This window comes from Melopsittacus undulatus, chromosome 6, assembly GCF_012275295.1.
Source record: "Melopsittacus undulatus isolate bMelUnd1 chromosome 6, bMelUnd1.mat.Z, whole genome shotgun sequence".
NCBI classification, from domain to species: domain Eukaryota; kingdom Metazoa; phylum Chordata; class Aves; order Psittaciformes; family Psittaculidae; genus Melopsittacus; species Melopsittacus undulatus.
This window is the reverse complement of record NC_047532.1, coordinates 4622056-4643020: the sequence shown is the minus strand read 5'-3', so window position 1 is coordinate 4643020 and position 20965 is coordinate 4622056. Positions and strand designations below refer to the sequence as shown.

Genomic DNA, 20965 nt, shown 5'->3' with positions numbered 1-20965 from the left:
TTTTATATTAACTCACAGTAGAGGAAAAAACCCAAATAAATTGCACCATCATATTCTGCCTTTCATGCAAAGTTCTGCCTGGTTGTATGGGACTTGAAGCAGCCTGGTCTAGCGGAAGGTGTCCCTGTCCATGGCAGGGGACTGGGACTGGATGAGTTTTAAGGTCCCTTCCAACCCAAACCATTCCATGATTCTATGATTCTTCGAGGAAGTTTCTTGTCTGCTCATCCGCTAGCACACTAATAAACCCTGTAAAACACATACCTGTGAACAATCCCATTTTTAACATGTTACTGTAAGTTTATTTTGTTGATCTGACCTAACTCTGCACCAAGCAAAACAACCCTTCTGGGGTCGGGATCATCTCTCAACAGTGTCTGATGCAGACTGGCAATCTTTAATGATAATGCCATTAAGTTCATTCTGAATTCAATAAGGAGAAAGCATGCATTCAGCATTATAATCAGAAAAGCAGACAAGAACCATGGCTTTCTTGATTTAAGTTACTTTATGGTATTTCTGAGATCTTCAATTTAACCTGCTTTCCATTAGAGTGATAAAAATTGATTGATTAGATTCATAACACTAACTTTTTTGACATAGAAACCTGGATCTGCTACTTACTTAAACAGAAGTGTTCTATCTCATGAACAATTCAAATCATTTACATTTTCAGACCATGCACTGCAAATCAATCATGACACAACAGTAATGCTCATGTTTAAGATAGAACTGATGCTGACAGAACTCACATTTGAGCTTCCCCTCATACAAGCCTTTAAAGAATGTATTTTTTCAGTAACAGAATGAAAAATGGACAAATTAACTAAGTAAGAGACCTAAGATGTGCTTATCCACACCACCTATTTCTGTCTTCACCCCAAAACTTTGCAGAAGGGCCTCCAAGAGCTGCAGTGAGGTAGAAAGTCCGTCCACAAACCTCAGTTGGTGCAGCACAAAATGTCTGCTTAGAAACTCTGTACCTACATTGAACTGAACAAGGCTGCATGAGAGAGGTGAACATTAAAGTGATCCAGAGACAAAGTCATCCTGCCTATAATGCAAGTCTTTGCTTTACCACATTTAATCTGTATGGGTATTTTACTATACACACAATGTGTGTGGTACTGAACCCAGGACACACACACTCTCACACTCTTCCTCTTACACGTTTACAGCGTGTTTGTCATTTGGATGGGGACCAAAATAAAAACATTTCTCACCTTTAACTGTCCCCCCCCAAATTATTTATTTAGGGAAAGTGAACAGACACACAAGAAATGATACAATCAGAAAACCTGCTCTATGATACTAGAGACAAACCCTACATAATGAAAGGAAAATCCAAAACTGAAATGTATGGATGTAAGTAGTTCAAGTTCTTAAAAAGGTCTCATATTCCTGATGAATTGTATCTGGTTGCTCAACCCACTTCAAACTCTGGGTGCAACAATGAATGACATGCAGGTTTCTTAATCTTTCCATTAATCTTTCACCAATATGCTTAGAAAGAGAGGAAAAGCAGTAGAGTTCCTCTATTGACTTTGTACTTACAAACTAAACCAAATTAACTATGCAGCTTCCCTGACCTAAGACCCCATAGATTTAAACTGAAGCCCCTTGTTATTCCAGGATAAGCATACAGCAGTAGTGGGCGCTGTACGGAGAGAAGCAGTTTGTGGAATTAAGGAATTTGCCATTTTGCAATGAAGCAGAATTCCAGAGAGCCCTCTCAAATGGCCTTTGCAAAATGAGGCTGCCTCGTGCTTGATTCAATTTTACATTACACTCACCTTCCTCTGATTTTATAACAGATGCAGGGTTGTTTCCAACTTCTTCTGCATTTCCTTCTCCACCTCCACGAGATCTTGAATTCCACACTTTAATGACTTCAACATCATTATCGCTGCCGCTTCCGCTTGAGCTAGACTCTTTCTTTGGCTTTTTCCCCTTGGATTTTTTTTTCCTAGAAAGGTTAACAGTGTGCACCATTAGCATGCTGGAAAACATGTTCTAACAGACAGATAAAATTAAACGTTTATAGAAATCACTGAAGTTCTATTAGGGAAATAAATTCAACAAATGAATAAAAACTCCATTACTTGGCATAATCATCAGAACTTAAGCTCATTGAAGTTTCATCGGAATCTGAAGCGATGAAGTCATCCATACTGTCTTCATCAAAATAGCCCTCAAAAGAGAAAAAACAGAAATGTTACTAAGTCTGCTCGTCCAGAAGCTTTCCTTAAACCTTTAGCCATCTGCTCATTCTTCATTTAAACAATGGTAACTGCTACAAAGAGTTGGCCTTGCAAAATGTTTCAAGAATGACAACATCCCAGACACAAAAATATGACAAAACCAGCAGCAAAATTACCCCACAGCAACAAAGATTTCCATTAATTTGATGAAACTTTACCTAGCATTTGGCAAAGCTTATTTGGAAAGTTCTCAATAGAGCGTATTTTGATATATCTAATTTACCTTATTTTCTTTGCTAATATAGTCCAGCTGCAAACACCAAGGGTGAGTCCAGATTCTGCTCAACATCTGGAAATCCTGGAAGAGTTTAGCTCCAGCCTTGCCTCTTCCACCTTCATTGCCACCACCTACACCTGACAATAAAGTTCAGGTTTTAGAATGAAACCTTAAAGCCAGTTTGCCACATACTATTCCCACTTTGAACAACCCGTTAGCGCGGTACTGCGTGTTCTTTCCAGATGCACATCATATTGTAACATCTCTTGTAAAAGAGGTCAAATTACTGAGTCACAGGCATTTTTTTCCTAGTTAAAGTTGTCAAAATTAGATTTTCCCCTTTTTCTTGATAATGAGAAACATGATTACATTTTTACATAAAAGCACATTTCTCCCCAGCACAGGAATGAATCCAAATCCTCTTAAAATGACAGTTGTGTCTATTTAGGTTTTACAAATGCAGCCCAAGGTAGAAAGCACAAAAGACAATTTGCATTTAGGTTTCAATGAACTTGGCTTACTATTTCCAGCCACCTTTATTTTATGGCTGTAATGCTGCAGTATTCTGTTGCAATAAAGCATCTAAAAAAAGCCCAGCCTATTTTTCCATTGTCTAGGCACATATTAGTGCAAAGTAGTACAATGTTCAGAGAGTTACATTTCTGTTTTGTAGTCTCCATTTCTCATTAAGCAGCACATTAACCTTAGGTTCTTGGAACAGATTTGTTTTCATAAGGTCCTTTCCAACCCTAACTATTCTATGATTCTATGATCCTATGAATTTATGGCATGTATACCTGCAAGAAAATAGTATTTATTGCATCATAATCATCAAATGTCTACAGCAAAATAGTCACAAAGCTTACTCTCTGCATCCAGTAAATGTTGACAGATTATAGGTATTTTAACAAAGCAAGTTCTTGCTATGCTTTAATCATACAGCAGCTTCAACTATCTTCCTGTTTGTGCTCTCCTAGGACTTGAGGAAATGGAATTGTAAGGGCAACAGAAACAGTTAGACTGAACTTCCCTAAACCTGAGCTAACATCACAGAGAACCCTACTGTCAACACATTTCAACTTAACAAGTCCTACAGACTTTTTAATTTTCTATATTACAGACATGAAAGAAAACATGCATCATTTTCATTCAAGAAAGGAAAAACTTGGTAAAATCTCATTCAAAAATGTGTATTTTAGCTTATGTCTGTTACAGTGCACAGAAAAAAAAGTAATTTTAAACGTTTCCCCACAAGAAACAGCAAATCCCCTTCTGTATCTTCAGCAGTGAGACTCCTTTTCTTACTTAATGGAAATCTTCTTTTGAAGAGTAATACAAAGAATTAATGTGGACATCAGCAACTAACACAGATTTGCTCTGAAGACTTGAGCCATGGGGAGCTTAGACAGCTTTTTGCCCCCTAAAGAAGCCGTTTGTCTTTCCTTTCTCTTGTTTCCCCTCTTCTTTCTCATATTGTTTCTGGCACTGAGCTGACCAAACTGGCAGGACACTAACCCAAGATGAAGACAGAGAAAGCAGGTAACGCTTTCTCCTCTAGGGAGTAGAAGAAGGCCACAAAGGGCTGGTAAGTCATGAAACAGTACACTGCCTTCGGACAAATGCAAACTTAGTTAAACCTGAATTTGAGCCCTAAATCTAGGCAGATTAATTAAAACTACCTGCTAGGCAGTGCATTTTCTTAGAGTTAGTTACATACAATGGTTAAGAAATTAATAGCTCTGACATAGCAAATTTGAAGCTCACTGCAACAGGCTTTTTGCCAAAGCAAACCTTGCCTGTAACTTTAATAGACACTGAACTAAGGGCTCCTACCTCCTACCTGCTGCCTGCTTTATTAAGAAAGGAAGTGCTGAAAGCCATTGTATGTAAAGACTTCTGTAAAACCAGTTGTAAACACACAGCACAAGCTCTTACAATGATCAATGATCTGTAAAAGGTTTATATTGCCATCTGAAGGCATGGCACATCAACAAAGCCAGTGCTGTGACAGCCTGAGACTACAAAACCAGCCCTGCTCTGTACTGGAGATAGGCCTAAGACAACCTACTGAACTACTGCACTGCTGTGATTAAAAAGTTCCTATAAAGACCTACAAAGATTTAACCTAAATCATTTAAGATAATAAGCAAATAGCTAATGCTTATCATTTTTAAGCTACTAGATTGTTTGGTTTGGTTATTCTGTATTTGCTTCAGTAGAACACAAAGTTTTTACTCCTTTAGAGTACAAAGGCAAAGGGGGCAGCTGGCATTTAGGCATCCAATTATTAACAGCGTTCTTCCCTTGTCCTTCAAAACTCTTTACTTCTATAACTTAACCCAAGAGACACTATCGACAACGGAAGTGTGGAAATGAAGTCTAAGTGGCAGTTTATGTAGGAGTTCACAAACTGCATTATCCAGAAACTGAAGTCATTAAGAGAACATAGTGAATTTCATATTGCTATAAATCATAGCTTAATTTGAGATACAATTCATCTTGCTTGTAATTAAACTTGGAAGAGTAACCAGAACACATTATATCCCCAAAATCCTTCAGCACTAAACAGGCGTTTTCAGACAGGTGGTTCAGCAAGTACAAGAAAAATACAATAAACTGGCACAACAGACTACATAGTAAATCACTGCAAAAAGTGAATACACGCTTCAAGCTTTAGACAAAATCCTACCAGCAGTGCCTTAAACATTCTTGACTATGGAATTCATTCCCACATCATTAAGTTAATTATTATAAATGGTATTTAAAGCAATCTGAATTGCTCCAGAACCCAAAAACTGCTGCTGCTGCTGAGGAATCTGGCTGCATGAAGCACAGTAGTACAGAAAACCTTGAGATTTACATTTTAATAGTCTATGTGGTACATACATGTGTATCATTTAGAAGTGCTGATATTGCTATACTTTGACATACTGAAGTTATGAGCTGCAGTGGCTTATCAATATACAGGTGAGCAGCACACCAGCCCACAGTAACATGTTTTGGAGTTATGGGTTTTCTCCTTACACACCTTTTCGATTAAACAAATTTACAATGTATTGGGAAGATGCAAATCCCCCAGTGCAGACCAGTCAAGACACCACTGAGAGCTGATGAAAAGCATGGACATTGTGGAAACCAGACTTGTGGGGTTTGAGAACAAAAGAAGAGAGAGGTCCACAAAAGAGCCAGTATTTAACAAATCACAGCTTCAGCTAGCATGATGACTAAAGCAAACTGCAAGGCTTGGCAGTGGCTTACACCAGTGCATCTCAATTTTGCATTCTCTCCTTCCAGTCTTAACAGTCAACATCTTGTTTCTTGGAAGAGTATGACATAAAATCAAATACATTTTATGTTTAGAAGAGATGAACCAAAACATGGAGGTGGGCTACTGTTAAGAGATGCAAATATTCCTTATAATTCCTTCAAAATATGTTTTCATCTGCAAACAAAGGTTTTGCTACAATTCAAGTCTCCGAGCTAAGGTGAATCTCACAGGAAGCAGAAAAATACATCTATAGAGCAAATAACATACAAAATAACCCAACCTACCAACTATGGCAAAAAGCCCTTTACTAAATGACCATGGATCTTGTTACCTGAGGGAATTGTAGGCACATACCTGTCAAATGATCCAAATAGTATTGGTAGAGTTTGCACTGAATAGGTGTCATCCGAACTTCTAGCACATACTCATATTTCGGTGGGAGGAACTTTGTTAATGCTGTGTAATCTTTCCTCTGTAATTTTACAAACAGTCCTTTAGTCACATAAACATGAAAACATCTAAGGAGAGCTTAAGAACTCTTAAACGACAAAGCACCATGCACAGGTTACAATGATTCAGATGCTTTTCAACCACAAAGGGAAATAAGTAGCCCACTAAATACAATTCAATTCCAGGCACTGTCTGCAGAAGCCCATCCTACCTAGTAAATGCAGTTGTCTGGTTAAAAGTAAATGACCTGATGACCCCATGTCTCAGTTTCAAGTCCTTGTAGAGTTGACTGCAACTTCAGTAGCTGCTCTGGTAACTACTTCTGTGGGGTTTTAAAAGTACTGGAACCTTTGCTTCTGAAAGCGTGGGTAAGTCAAGCAGCAAATATCAATGTTTGTATCACAGATGAACTCACACTCAGGTTAACCATTTTCTGGTTTAGCATACAGAATTTCTTCTGAATACTTGCTTGGGGCAATGCACAATTTACTTTTAGTCTCAGTTTTTGGAGTTTTATGGTGGTCTACTTCTCTCCACCCACCCCTTCATCCAAATAGTGAGCAGTGTATTACTGATCCTGACTGAGACACCATTGGTATTTCTGACTCAAGTGACCTCCATCAGAGCTAACCTGCCTGTGCTGTCCTGCACAACTCCCTGGCTGCCTGCAGAATAACCTCAGCCAACACACTGCAACACAGGAGCGTGCAGGCAGCTCCCACTTGGTACCAGTGATTACACCACCTGTATGGCCTTGCTGTTATCTGCAAGTGCAGCAAGAAGCATTCAAGAGAGCATCCTTTAGGAACACAGTTGTTTTCTTCTAAGGAAAAAATTACATAATTCTCAAATGACCAAAAGGGAGGGCTGCTCTCCAGGGACAGGATCTGCTCTGTGCAGCTCAATGTGAGAAAACCTCTCTGGGCCCCTTCCAATGCTGCACAAACGTGGGAGCCCAGCATCTGAAGACATCTAAGACTTACTTGCTATTTACATTTCTCCTGTTCTTTCAGTCTGTGTTCCTGTACTGCTGTATCAATGTGTGGAATTGTGCACACTGTCCTCTCACTACTATTCATATTTCCAAGGTCAGAATTTTATGATAGGAGGTCCTCTACCAGCCTTAACATCACCCTCTTGGACTGTTTCATCAACTGCCAACTACTGCACAGGCAGAAGAGGCACTTATTGCCTACAGTGTCACACCTTCAACCAGGCTTCTGGTGACTGGATTTATAAAGCAGATGGGCAGTAACATCATGCTGACAGCACAGAAGGTGCAGTCCCATAGCAGGTTAACTGAAGAGCCCTCATTCTGAAATTCTAAGCCGTTTTGGATTTCTTCATTTAAGGTCTTTAAGGACCCTTTTGGACCTTATCCATCTTCCTGCTCTACTCTTCCCCCTTGTTCTGATTGTCACAAGGAGTTCAGAACCAAGTGACAAACTGTGGATCACCAACTTTCTGTGCAGTTCTTAAGGCGGTTGAATTGTATTCTTCAAATGTATGAATGCAATTAAAACAGAACATTTCAAAGTAACTGACATCCCACTCTACCATATAATCTTCTAGTCTCTTAACAGCTGTATTCTCTAATGTACATGCATGTGATGCTTAGGAAACACTGACATTTGGATAACAGCTATGACATTTTTCTAAGTGCTTTTATCAGAACAAGATTAAATAATCCCTCCCACTCCCTGCAGCTAATTCAAGTAATTAGTTACAGTGAAACTGTTCTTACCTGAACACATCCAGCTAACATCTCATAGAGAATATGTGCACGCTTCTTCATTACTCTGACATCTACCAGAGTAGAATCTGCGCACTGACCATTCTGGATTGGGTTTATAAATCGATTTCGGAATTCCTTAATTGAACCAAGCAAATTCTCCTTAATAAAGTTCACCATGCAGTGATCTAGGACAGAAAGGTCAGAACTGAGGTGTTCAAAATGGAAAGTACAGCACTGGGATTAATTCTATCTGGTAATGAATGTGTTGCATCTACAACTATGGACTTTCGATTGAGAATAAACCCTAATAACCCTAGTATTTACAGAAAGGACATCCTGAACTGACACAATCTCTAGGCACAGTGGCAACATCTAATTTAATGTCAGATTTAAAACTACCTCACTGTGTTTGTTACACACAGTTGGAAAGCTTCTGTGCACCAAAGCAATCATATAAGAAAACTGTATTTGCAAAGACTTTTAAGTAGATTCAACAGCATACTAATCAATAGGAAAAAACACTCCAGCATATTAACAAATGGGAGCAAATGTTACAGGCTAGTTTAGAATGAAACTCCCAAAACAGTAACATAAATCAGTGTTCTCTAAGCTCACTAAACTGCTCTACAATGGGTTAAAACAATTTAAACTGATGCTGTTGCAAGACTTGGTCCACCCATTTTCCCTCTGAACATTCTCACTTCCCCTTCTGACATGCTGAGCCTCATCTGATCCTTTGGTTCACCAGATCAGAAAACCAAACTGTCAGAAAGCTATTCACTTCTGAGTTGCTAATTTTCTGATACTCCTCATACAGGCTCCCTGTGGAGCCAATGTATGTAAGGCCATGCCAAGGGAAAGGATGAAGGAAAGGCCAGATTCCCAAAAGCTTCATTTTCATTTGGCTTAAACCATGATGGAGCCACACCTCGACACAATGATTTAAAATGCAAAACCAGACCGTTAGGCTGTTGTTTTTAGACACAGAAACCTAGCAAACAGCTTCATTGTATCGAATTATTTTCTTCTCATCAAACTAAATCTCTGTAGGTGTTGCTGAAGGCAAAAGTATATCCAAGGAAATAAACATCAGACAGATACTCACATTCTATAAGATTATTTTGCAGTGGTGTTCCTGTAAGAATTATTCTTCTCCTGGATCGAATAGAATTCATTGCCTTGGAAACAGCAGATGCTTCGTTTTTCAGTATGTGTCCTTCATCACAAACAACAAAGTCGGGGCCTAGAAAGAAATAAGATTATATCTCTCCAATCTTTTATAACCACAGAGAAAGTGGCAGCCTAAAGAATCTAACATTTGTTCTACCAATGTTATTGCTCATTTTTAACTTTGTGTGTGTTTTGTGATGGTTTTTTAAGCGCAGTTAAGGTTCTCAGCCTTTGCACAAGCATTCAGAGTAGTCTTTCTGGTGAACTACAGGGTGTTGTTTGTAAAGGCTTCATGGGAAGGCTTAAATACAGCTTTGCAGTTTCTATCCTGTAGCTAGCATGTGCATGGCTCCATCTCCATTCACCATCAAATCGCCATGAAACTCTTCCTTAACTCCACCTTAGGCTGCCATCTACTGGTACCTGGCCAAGCCTGAAGTAAACCAAGAACTGGGTAACCACTAAGTTTTCATTAAGGCAACATGAGTATCAACAGTGGTGACCAGCGCAATCAACAGCCTTGTCTAAGGTAAGACACAATCAAATCTGATTTTAATTAAAGACAAGAGAATTGCCACCTTGGAGCTGAAAGTCACCATAGAAATGTCCTCAGCTTTCTTCCAGAAGATCAACCCAAGGATTCCAGACTGCCTCTTTAGGTGAGCTGCACAAGGAATGTCAAAGCCACACCACAAGACATTTCCACCAGTATGCAAAGCAACTCTAACAGAATTATTAGCTGTTATAATTTGAGGTTTAAGACAAATAATGCTGAACTTGGCAGCCCAGATTTACACATGCTAACGGCTTTCAGATTTGGGGCCATTTCTGGAAGCTCTTTCCTTGAAAGGAGAAGTAAAATATGTTCTAGGATCCAGCTAGTAACTTAGAAAGAATGTTTTACCCGCTCCAAACCTGACCTGAATTCCAGTAGTATCAACCAGAAAGTCAAGTTTATGCACCTTTGAAACATGCGAGACAAAGCCATAAGCTGGGTTTATCTATTCGGCTCTAAACAGGTTGGTAATTGAGACAGCAAAGGAATATTTATCAGCATGGACAAGCTCATCTTTTATAACCTAAGAACAGTTTTTCTAGGGCAGTGATCAACAACTGAGAATCAATTAGAGCTTTGAACACCCGCAGGATTTAATGCCAGGGCCATTTTAAGTGTCAAGAAGTGATAAGAATCAAAAATGCTAACAGAAAAGGCATCAAGAAAATAATCTTTTCCAAGCAGAAAAATACTTTTAACCAATTTTAACCAAGTCTAGAAGCCAACTATGGAAATCCACACATTAACTCCAAACACAGACTTGTCCAAGCCTACTTATTTCTGGATTTTCACACCCACTACAGAAACATTTCCCCATATGATTCCACAACTTCTGTATCTTCCCCAGTTTTGACTTCATGCAAAACAGAGTAGCTCCACACAAAGCCTTCCTTTAATTTCCAACAAACACCTCTTCACAGTGACAGATCCTTCCTCTAGTCCTCAGCCTAGTATTTCCTGAAGAGAAAGGACCTTGCACTGAAGCTGTCCATGCCAGTGTGCAGTACTACTGAGATGGTTGGGAGCCAGCTTCGAGAACCAAAGCATTTGCAAGGATTTGCAGTATCTCCCCACCAGATGTGACAGCCTGCACATTAATGTACCATTCTCAGAAACTGACTTGGTCTAGTACATTATGTTTGCAATCAGAATCATAGAGAACAAGCATAATGACGTCTAAATGGTAGATAGCAATCAGAATTGTGCAAATACCCCAGAAACCAGTTTCAGTCAAGATTGTGATTCATTAACATGAAAAAAAGAAAACCAAAGACCAAAAGGAGAAACAAAAAACCCACCTCAAACCCTTCTGTTTAGAGTATGTGAATGAGAGTAAAAGTATGAAAACACTACCTTAGTAACGTTATTGTGGTTTGTTTGGCAGGCATGGAGCACTGATATCTTCAACTAACATCTTGGCTATAATTCAATGACAGGGATTTTCATGAATTTGTGGGGTTTTCCCTTGTTCTTAGAAAACATGAATGCAATTCATTATGGACAGAACGTTTCTCCAAATATCATAGAAGAATGTAAAACTTAAAGGGCCCTCAAGGCATCACTTAGTCCATTTTCTTCATCTGAGGTAAGAGGTATGAGACAGGGACATGTCCTCCCTGACAGATGTATGAAACTCCATGACCTGTCTTTATCTAAAACACTGACACAATACCTAACTTAATGCACATCAGAATAAATTCTGACCTTTCCTTTCCCCAGCTAATGTGAAAACCAGCTGATAACAGTCCTTTCTAAAACCATCTCTTCCATGGTGGAAACTGTTAGCTGAGTTGTCTCTTTCTAGGCTAAAAAGCCTTACTCCCTCAATCTTTCCCCAGAGATCATAGTCTTCATCTGCTTATCCTTCTTGCTGTACTTGCACAAGTTAATATATTTATGTACATAAAACATACTCAGTGATATATAGATATACACAGCTCTTTTCCTCTGAGGTCTACAAGAACTTACGTCTCCTTTATACAACTGCCAATTAAAGAGCAGTTTCCAAGTTAAACAGTGATGGAATTTTTATTAGTGGCAACAAGTAAGAAAATACAAAGTTATTGAAATGCTGCAAGCAAAGCACAACAGCTATCAATAAACCAAACAGCATTTCACAGTGGCATGGAGCATTATGGGAAACCATTTGTTGCTCTCTATGCATATATAATCCTGCTATTATTTCACATAGCAGAGCTATTTAATTAATGAAATCAGTTCTCCACCCATAAACTTTGGCTAAACCTTCCCTCTCTGGTCCCCTCTTCAAGACATGCTTCTACTACAGAATATGCCTACCTTAGCAGTACTCATTTTCAACAGACACATATCATTAAATTATCGCTCAAGTACCAAATTTGCAGCTTTTTAAATTAAAAATGCTCCCAGAGGCAAAGGTTTTCCTATTTACAGTCACAGCAGTAAGCCAGCACATAAGCTTCATAACTCTTTTCCTGGCAGCCTGCTTGTTATATTGCCAGTGCTGACTGCTGAAGATAGCAAGAAACAAGTAACAGTCATTGCAAGATACTTCTCCTCAGTTTAGCAAATCTGAATGTCTCCAAAAAGTAATGGATAGCAACAGATGAATACCTCTGACTTTTTGTAATTAGTTAAAACAGAAAAAGATTTGAAGTATGAAAATAAGTATGGAGTTATTTCAAGGTTAGTTTTCCTAAAGGTCCAATTCCATCCTACTAACCAACCAGTCCATGAAGAGAATGACAGGTTTTCCACATTCATATGAAATTACTCAAAACCTACAAGGCTCCGTGTGCTGCATCTTCTGAACTTGATTAAAACTTAAGACTGGAAAAATCAATTAAACTCTTTTATCTGCAATCAGGCCATTAGCACTTCATTAACACCTATTTGTTCACTCTTCCAAGGCATACTCTCAGCTATCTTTCACCTGTAGTTGCTCCCTTAATGGTAGAGTCCTACCAAGGATGAAACAATTTGTGGCTGTAACTAATGAGCAGGTTAAAATCACCTTAGTTTCCCAACAGAGTCACTTCAAATTAGCATGCAAAGAAAACAATGCTAGCAAAATGGATACCTATTAGGCAAAGTTTCAAGTACATATTCCTGTGGTCATTTCTACATATGATTTGGTAGAAAAGACTGTTACAGAAGTCTGTTTACAAAAGCAGATGGGGTAGCTTCTGAAAAACCATTTCTGTAATTCAGCAAAAAAACAACAAAGGAAGTCTGATGAATCTTAATGTTCTTGTTCAAAGTGATTTGCCCACAAGATTTCTATTTGCAAGATCACTTAGCTCATACATATAAACCAGGAAGCACATTATACGTAATGCATACTTTTATTTATTTCCACTTACCTGGATCAACTAAAGCTTTATTAAATATTTCTTTAAGTTTCCTACTCTTCACATTCCTGCCTTGTGCAAGATTCCGATACATCTCGTAGCCTATTATCATCACACCTCCGTCATCCTGCCAACGCTGGAGCATGTAGCTTCTCTCTTGAGGGCGTTTCACAGTTGCCAGTTCACAGACCTTTCAAAGGGGGGAAAACACGCTTGAATTTCTCTTAAAATGCCAAAGTACTGGTGGAACTTTCAAATACCTGAGGCTTTTTAATGCAAGTAGAACTTTCACATACTTTAAGTGCATTCCTTAGCCCGTATTTTGAGTGGTGGAGTTTCCCAATTATGTAAACCATTTACTTGTTTCATTTCTCAGAAGTCTTTTAAAGCCTCATACCTCTAGTTTTTCATCATCTTCTAAATCTTCTTGCCATTTTTCAAACTCATTCAACCAGTTCAAGGCAGTGTTCAGTGGACACACTACAAGAGCTGTCCGAAAATCCAGCTTGTCACACAGCAAGACTGTGTGAAGAAAACTCACTACCTGCAAGAGGAAAAAACAGGCAAAATGTCCATTAAAACACTGAGTATTAAACACTAGAAAAGAAACCTGCAAGTATATATTCACATCTAGACCTTACCAACAACACTCTTGTTGAAACATTCCTTTCTGTTTGTTAAACAACCCCCTCCTTAAAATTTAATACATGAGTATTTTGAAGTCATACATTTATTACCCGGTGTTACATGGCTGCATATGTGCTTCACACCCTAAGATATGCAGGGTTTGGAATTGCATCAGATGGCTGAATGATTTCAGAAATAAGGAATGCTCCTTCTACATTTCACCAATCATTTTCATAAACTCACTTTTTGTATGAGGTAATTTTGATGCTTTCCCCCAGTACTCGCCCCAAACATGAAATAAGTTCACCTCTTTGGACTTCATAAATGTATCAAGTTTCCTGAAAGTGAACTTCAAGTCTTAAATCAGTGTTTTCCAAATGCTTTCAGCTTCTTGGCAAATTCTCTCAGAATTGCTCTGCAGCAGGTTACCAAAATGCTTTCCAAGTATTCACACTGTAGCCAGACTGGCTGCTTGCTGCAGATGGTGACACCTCCTCGAGGGCTGGGAAAAAAAGCCTTAAATCCTTGGATGTCACTCAGTGATTCTCCTGGGCTGCCTGGTTTTGAGCAGCAGCACATGAAGACAGGAGAAGAGGTGACCTCTAAAATCCCAGGAGCAGAAGAATCAGTGATCCCAGATCCCATGGCAGCTCCAGCTCTCGTATCAGCCTTTCAATGGTGAAGACTGAACTCTAATTCATGTGACTATACAACACCCAGGAAGTTGTTTCTGGTTCAGATCTTGGTATTTGGCAACTCCGATTTAATACACTGTTCAAAGTAATTTCAAACTGCATGACTGCTTGGAACAGTGGGAAACAAACTGCTTTTAGATGCTGCAATAGAAAAGGAATTCCTAGTGGTTTTGCAATCAAGACAAAAGCATCTTGTGTTCAGACGAAAAAACTACCCATGAACACTAACCACAGAAGTCCTATGTCCTGGAAAGCCAGGAGGACCCTAATCACTCTATACTTCCCTGATCCTTTACTGAAATTCTTCTCTGCAATGTACAGTCTGCTAAAACTTGTTACTGATTTAATACATGCTAGACACCAAATGGCACTGCAGAGTACAGTAGAAAGACTGGGAAACGACCACATAAAGAAAGAAACAACTACCTAAGCTACAAACACTGGCCATAAAGATATGCACATTTTTAGTATTGTTATGCATACAACATACATATTTGTAACTGTGGGTGTCTTCTGTTATCAAGAAGTTACAGCCAAAACAAATGTCATCCACACATCCAGATGACACACAAAAATACCTTCTGCTGTGGAATATTTCATCAAACATATATATATTGTATAAAGTGTAAGCGTGTACAAAGTTAACGACTGCACTGCTACAGTAAAGCAAAACACTGCACTCCAGCAAAAGGTGTAAATAACTCCCGAAGAACCATAACAGTTGAGCTAGAATTTATGCATGTAAAAATGCACCCTTCAAAGGTGATTCTCAGTGTACAAAACTCCTCTTCTACAGGATTGTAGATTGTCAAAATACTGTGTCTGTCACCCCAGCTTCCATGAGCAATGCAAAGTTACACATACTGCAGCTGGAGTTCTTAAAAACATACTGTCCACATGCTATGCACCACCACCAACCAAGAACACAGTTGGTTTTACCTATACAGTACATAGAATGAGCGACCACAGTCCCTCTGACCATCCACAGCTCTGTGCTACTCAAAAAACCCTGCAACCCACAAAAATCCCCAAAACCAGAAAACCTCAGGACCCAAAACCACAAACCCCAAGCTTCTCTTGATCCCTTGAGCTCATCTTTGCAGAGGAATCTGAGGATCGAAAGAATCTGAAGACACTATGCCAGCCTAAGTGCTCCATGACCATATCCTGCAATTCACAGGTCACAAAAGAAGACTCAGGATCAGACAGTCCTAAATGAAATCTGACTCAATTAGATTTGAGAAGAACAGGATTAGGCAACAACTTCACGTTTTGAAGAATCCAGGCAGCAATGGTTTAGAGGGAAGACACAAGAATATAAGGAAGCCATCTGACCCAGTAAGGCATAGCTAATGCTAGCAAAGCGTAACAGATACCTCCTGCTAGATTGCCTCTGAAGAGTTTCTCTTGAAGCACATTTCAAGTCTCTAATAATGACAGATTTCAAGTCAAGTTTGCTATCTAGCAGCATCCAGATGTGCTGATCACACCAAACACCAGCTAGGAAGGCAAATGTGAGCACTACCAGAGAATAAAAACTACTGAGATGCCTCATTCCAAACACAGACATGTCAATGACCGACTGCTTGGCAACAGCAACTTACAGCATTTTGTTTGCCAAGTGGCTAACAAGGTTATGAAATTGGCTGCTGTCACTTGCACACTATGAATCTAGCTATGGTACAAAAGTGTTGAGGCATCTTTCATACAGCTTGGAATTCTAGTGCATTGATATACTGACCTCTCTATGAATGAACAGCTCCTGGGCCGTCACATCAGGTGATAGGGCTTCCCAAACCAGTGGGGAAGCTTCTACCACAACTGACCAAGATGGAAGAGGATGGTGAAATGGCATTTCCTCACAGACGTTTTTGAGGATCCCATCCTCACTGTAGGAAGAAAATAACCTCTTTGAGAACCATCATTACCATGCTGAAGAGACTGCACTCCAGGGAATCAGTAAAGTGCATCCATATCTGGAGCATGTGAAGAAAGAATTTAGAATGAAGTGCTGTGCAAGTGTTGGCTGCTAATGTGATCTAGACTTTGCCAGTCACAAACTCACCAGAGCACTAGACAGATCTCTTGTCAAGTGACTTCACAGCTAAGAACCTTCCCTGGAGCAGGAAGGTCCTGACTGATCCCTAGTTGAAATCAGTCCTAATCAATTCTAGTGTCTGCAGAAGCTGCAGGTTAGATTTCTAATGATTCAGCTCAAGCCAGAGACCAGAAGGGTTCCCAGTAATTAGTTTCACTAGCTACTTGTCCTGATAAAGATACAAGAGTATCTCCCTCCTCCAGAAATGAGGAAACAGCCTCCATGAAGGCCAACAACAGGGAAGATGAGAGTGGCTCTGCTTTTCTGAGGGCCTTTGCAAGCACAGATAAGGCTGTTACCTTCCTCCTTTCTTCTTCAGAGTTCTCAAACATTTCCCTTTCTCCTTCCCAGAATCAGAGGGAAAGGTTCTTCTGTCAAATGACTTCTGATAAAGAATTCTTGGGAACAGACCGGAAGCAGATCAGCAAGATGCTGGGCAACTCACCCCAGTTCTTTGCTCACAGTATTCATGGGGAAGCTACATCTGGCTAAGTACAAAACCATACGAAGACAGATAGATACTTGCGAGCAAGCAACAAAAGGAATTCAAGACTCCTGACTATCCTGAGAAGGCAGCAGCATGCATACTGAGATGCAGGGAACTGAAGAGAACTGGTACTGATCTTTAATCAGTTTTGAAGGTCAAGGGTATAAAATTGTCCTGGGGCCTGCAATGATTAGAAGAGGCCAAACAAAAAAGCCATGGGTTTTACAACAACTGCTTGGATGATCAGTTTCAGAAGAAACATTTTAAGATGGGGATAAGCTTCAGATTTTAAAGACTGACAGAAAAGGAAAGTTGTTCACTGAGCACCTTTAACATGGCAGAAGAGCCACTTGTATCAAACCACAAAGTATGGAAATCTACTTTTAAGAAATGCTACAATATTCTGCTTTAAAGATTTTTACAAAGCCATCTTCAGCAGTGTAAAGGAGAAGGAACATGTGCTGGAGTGACAATGGAGGTTTGAACCTTAACATCTTGGGAAGGAAAGAACTGTAAAGCCAAAGAAGTGAAAAGGGATTGAAAGTATGGGCTATAGTTACCTGACAAGGCAATGAGAGCTTCTGGTCTCAACTGTTAGTGATGCACAGTGACCCAAAAATATGAATGTGCATGTGGACTATTACTGAAATAGAAAACAAATGCCTCCTAAAAAGACCAAACTGTAGAAACACATTTATATTAAAACAGAAAGCATCTGACTTTAGACACCAAAAGTCTGGCGTGAAGAACCCAAACAAAACAAGCAACCTCTGATAAACCTCTATTGTATCAATGTAAGAAATTAACTGAAAGGCCACTGTGGAAAATAATCAGTTTAAGGAACAACATAGGAATGATGAAAACAGTAAAAACCACAGCCTGCTTAAGATTATGAAACAGCCTTTGAAACACAGGCTCCCAAAGCCTGCTCCCTATTAGCTTTATCTTCTTGTTCTGAGTTGCACCACTTACAATTAAATATGACCTTTTCACATAAATATCATGATTAGCTAATTCAGTTTTTGATATCTTGGTACAAGTGTGTATGAGAACTCTCACAAGGTGTATGCTACAAAACACAACTTCTTCCTCAAGGCCTCTTTACAAAATGCTTTCCCCCAGCAACCCTCCTCCTCAAGTCCCTGCCTAGGCAGCAGTCAGGTTTACTGTGTTCAGAAAGTCATTAAAATTGGCTTTTCCTGGACCAGCTTTTGAGAGCAAGCTAAAGACCAGAGAACAAGACTTCTGTTTCTTACCTGTAACGTCTTCCCCAGACCCATACAGTGAGCAAGAATGCATCCAGAACCAGGAGATGTCTTGGTTTTTTTCACAGATTCACAACAGCAATCCCACATGAACTGAACACCTGAAGAAAGTGATTGAAGATTTTCTCATGAAATACCCAGATTATTAAAATTCACCTGGTAAAAGACAGATGTGAGCACTCTAACATCATGGTAGCTCTTAGAAAAGCAGTGCTCAGGATAATTATGAGTTTCTGTCCAGTGATTTGTATGTGTGGGGATCTTTGTCCTGAACTTCAGTACAGTCACAGTTTTCACTGAAGATGTGGCAACTGGGTGAGAAGCTGTTACAGTGCAGACTGCAGATGACTCTGATTTTGGGGACAGGGAGAAAAGAGGAAGACAGACCGAAAAGTGGAACAGATTTAGTGAAAAAACCAAAATGACCTTGGTATAATAGCAAAATTATCTGAAACGAACTGCAAGAACTTCTGCCCAGACACATCAGATGTGAAGTTCTATGCTTAAAGAGGAAAAATCAAGTAAGAACTGTGACAGCTGAAAAAAAAGGAAAGGAAATACATGCTACATAACAAAATGTATTAACATGAGGGTCTGCTGGGTGATTTTTTTGTTCTTTGCAATAGATTTGCTGGGCATTGTATTCTACTATGCTATACTTGGCAAAGCTGAGGCTTCGACTTATCCTCTTGTATCTGGTTCAAGGCACCTCCCTTTAAGTTTCTTACTAAAATGGAAAGGTTACAAACTTTGAGGAATATGTAAAACAACAACATAAGCTGTAAAGAAAATTCTGATTGCCTGTTCTGCTTTTCCTTTGCACTAGAAACCAAGTATGGAAAGAAGTCGTGTTGGCTTGCAGCCATGGCAGGTACCAGGAAAACACTGTGAGGTTTTGAAATCTTCAGTGAAAACTAAAAGTGAATATACTAATTCCTCACTAGAATGGGGAAACACGTATTTGATTCTGCCTCAGCACTGAGAACTAGATGATTCTAAGGACCCTTTCAGTTTTATATTTCTAAGGTTCTTTGTAAAACAGAACTATGTATTACTGGCCTCATATACTTTGTTCAGATGTTCAAAAAGAAAGCATTAAACGTGACATTTGCCTGCCAAGGAGTTATTCTCATGATTCTAATTCAGGTTGTGTATTGTGTACCAGTGGAGGGGTAAAACAAATACATTTAAAACTCTTATTTTCTTACCATCTACTTGGTGTGGTTTCAGTCTGGTAACTATACTCCTGTGAACCTGCACTAATGGTTCTTTGGTTTCTTCATCTTCATCTAAAACCAGCTTAGTTGTAATGGGACATTTCAGAGGCGAAGCATCTTCTATCTCTATCACCTAAAAGCAGAAACAGCTCATCACAGGAATACTTCAAGCATGAATAACACCCAGCATTTGGAAGAGTGCTTTTCCCCACGGAAAGGAAAACAGTAGGCAATTGAAGCAGCTTTCTAAAGAGATCAGTCATCTTAAAACTTAGCAATATTAAACTGCAGCAAAATACAAATAAAACTTGTGGCTTATAAGGCTACATGTAAGTACTTCTAAAATTACTTATTAAATTGAAGTAGATGTATCATCTTAAACATCAACATTCAACCTCCTAGCATTCTGCAAAGAAAACAGGACATACCTCTCTCAGTTTCTCTCTCTCCCGTTCTCTTTCTGCTATACGTTTTCTTCTTTCTTCTTCTTCTTTAAGTGCATTTTGTGTCTCTGTTCTAAGCTTATCATCTTTAATAATTTTCCGTATTTTCTTCCTGCCTTTTCCAGGAGATTTGGAATCATCATTTTCCTCATTCTCAGAATTACTCTATTACAAATTGAACAAACTAAGTATTAGCAAGAAAATTACAGCACAGACCATCAAATCTTTCCGTTTCAGACAAGCTCCCAAAAACTTCTACACACACAGGTGGGGTTCAGCTCATAAGAAAAAAGATAACTCTTTTCTTTAAAAAGCAGGTTAGCCAGCATGACAAAAGTGCCACCTCAGCTATAATGTATTCTGAGATATGGAACATAAGCCCAGCTGAGTACTGAAGGCACTGTTATAATTTGATAGTAACTAATGACGAATAAAGAACTGATTTTCTGTTCTACTGGTGCTAGATCGGGATCAGCCATCACCTACTCCGCACATTGGAAAAGAGACCCTAATACTAGGAAAACCTTAATCTGTGTCACCTTCTATATTTAGTTTAAAAATGCCATTTATTTAAAAGATATTGTGCATTTTTATCAAGAACTAAACAGGAAATGACTTCAGCTAAATGCAATGTTTTTTCTCCATAATGGAGCCATTTTACAAGTTTTAGCACAGAATTGACTTTGAGAAAAGTATTTTTTTACTGTACTTTCTACAGAGCTGTTGGAGCTACCCAAGTCCTCAAGCCAGAAGAGACAGAAACTCCTTTTTCCATCTATTAATTCAAAACACAATATAGTACCTTATTGTTGTTTTCACTTGAAGAATCCTCTTGAACCTTGATACGCCTTCGTTTCTTCTTCTGTTTGTAACTGCGCTGGTTTTCTTCTGCCTCAGCTTTCTTGGCAGATCTATAAAAAGAAGGAAAATGCACTATTAGTAATAACAACTCACTGCCTCACTGAAAAATAATGATAAAAAGTACATGAATTCTATTGCTAAATAATAGAATATATACTCCTTTTATAGCATCAGGTGTTTACTTTCAAATTCCCTCCTCCCCCTCAACTCATTGGACACACAGGGCAACAGCCTATTCCAGACAACCCTGATGAATCTCAGAACTGTTTCTACTGCTACCCACCAT

The 20965-nt window shown here is 39.1% G+C and overlaps 1 protein-coding gene across 1 annotated transcript in view; it reads right to left on the bottom strand.

Annotated features, from left to right (window-relative positions):
• ATRX (ATRX chromatin remodeler) overlaps positions 1-20965 on the bottom strand; it is a 79866-nt gene that overhangs the window by 19324 nt on the left and 39577 nt on the right. Inside the window, exons 14-25 of the mRNA XM_034064409.1 lie at positions 20621-20729; positions 19804-19983; positions 19367-19508; positions 18150-18259; positions 13384-13530; positions 12999-13176; positions 9037-9174; positions 7941-8116; positions 6101-6218; positions 2485-2615; positions 2103-2191; positions 1794-1966 (exon numbers count right to left, since the gene is read on the bottom strand). Coding sequence (XP_033920300.1) covers positions 1794-1966; positions 2103-2191; positions 2485-2615; positions 6101-6218; positions 7941-8116; positions 9037-9174; positions 12999-13176; positions 13384-13530; positions 18150-18259; positions 19367-19508; positions 19804-19983; positions 20621-20729 — 1691 coding nt within the window. The remainder of the gene's footprint in view (positions 1-1793; positions 1967-2102; positions 2192-2484; positions 2616-6100; positions 6219-7940; positions 8117-9036; positions 9175-12998; positions 13177-13383; positions 13531-18149; positions 18260-19366; positions 19509-19803; positions 19984-20620; positions 20730-20965) is intronic.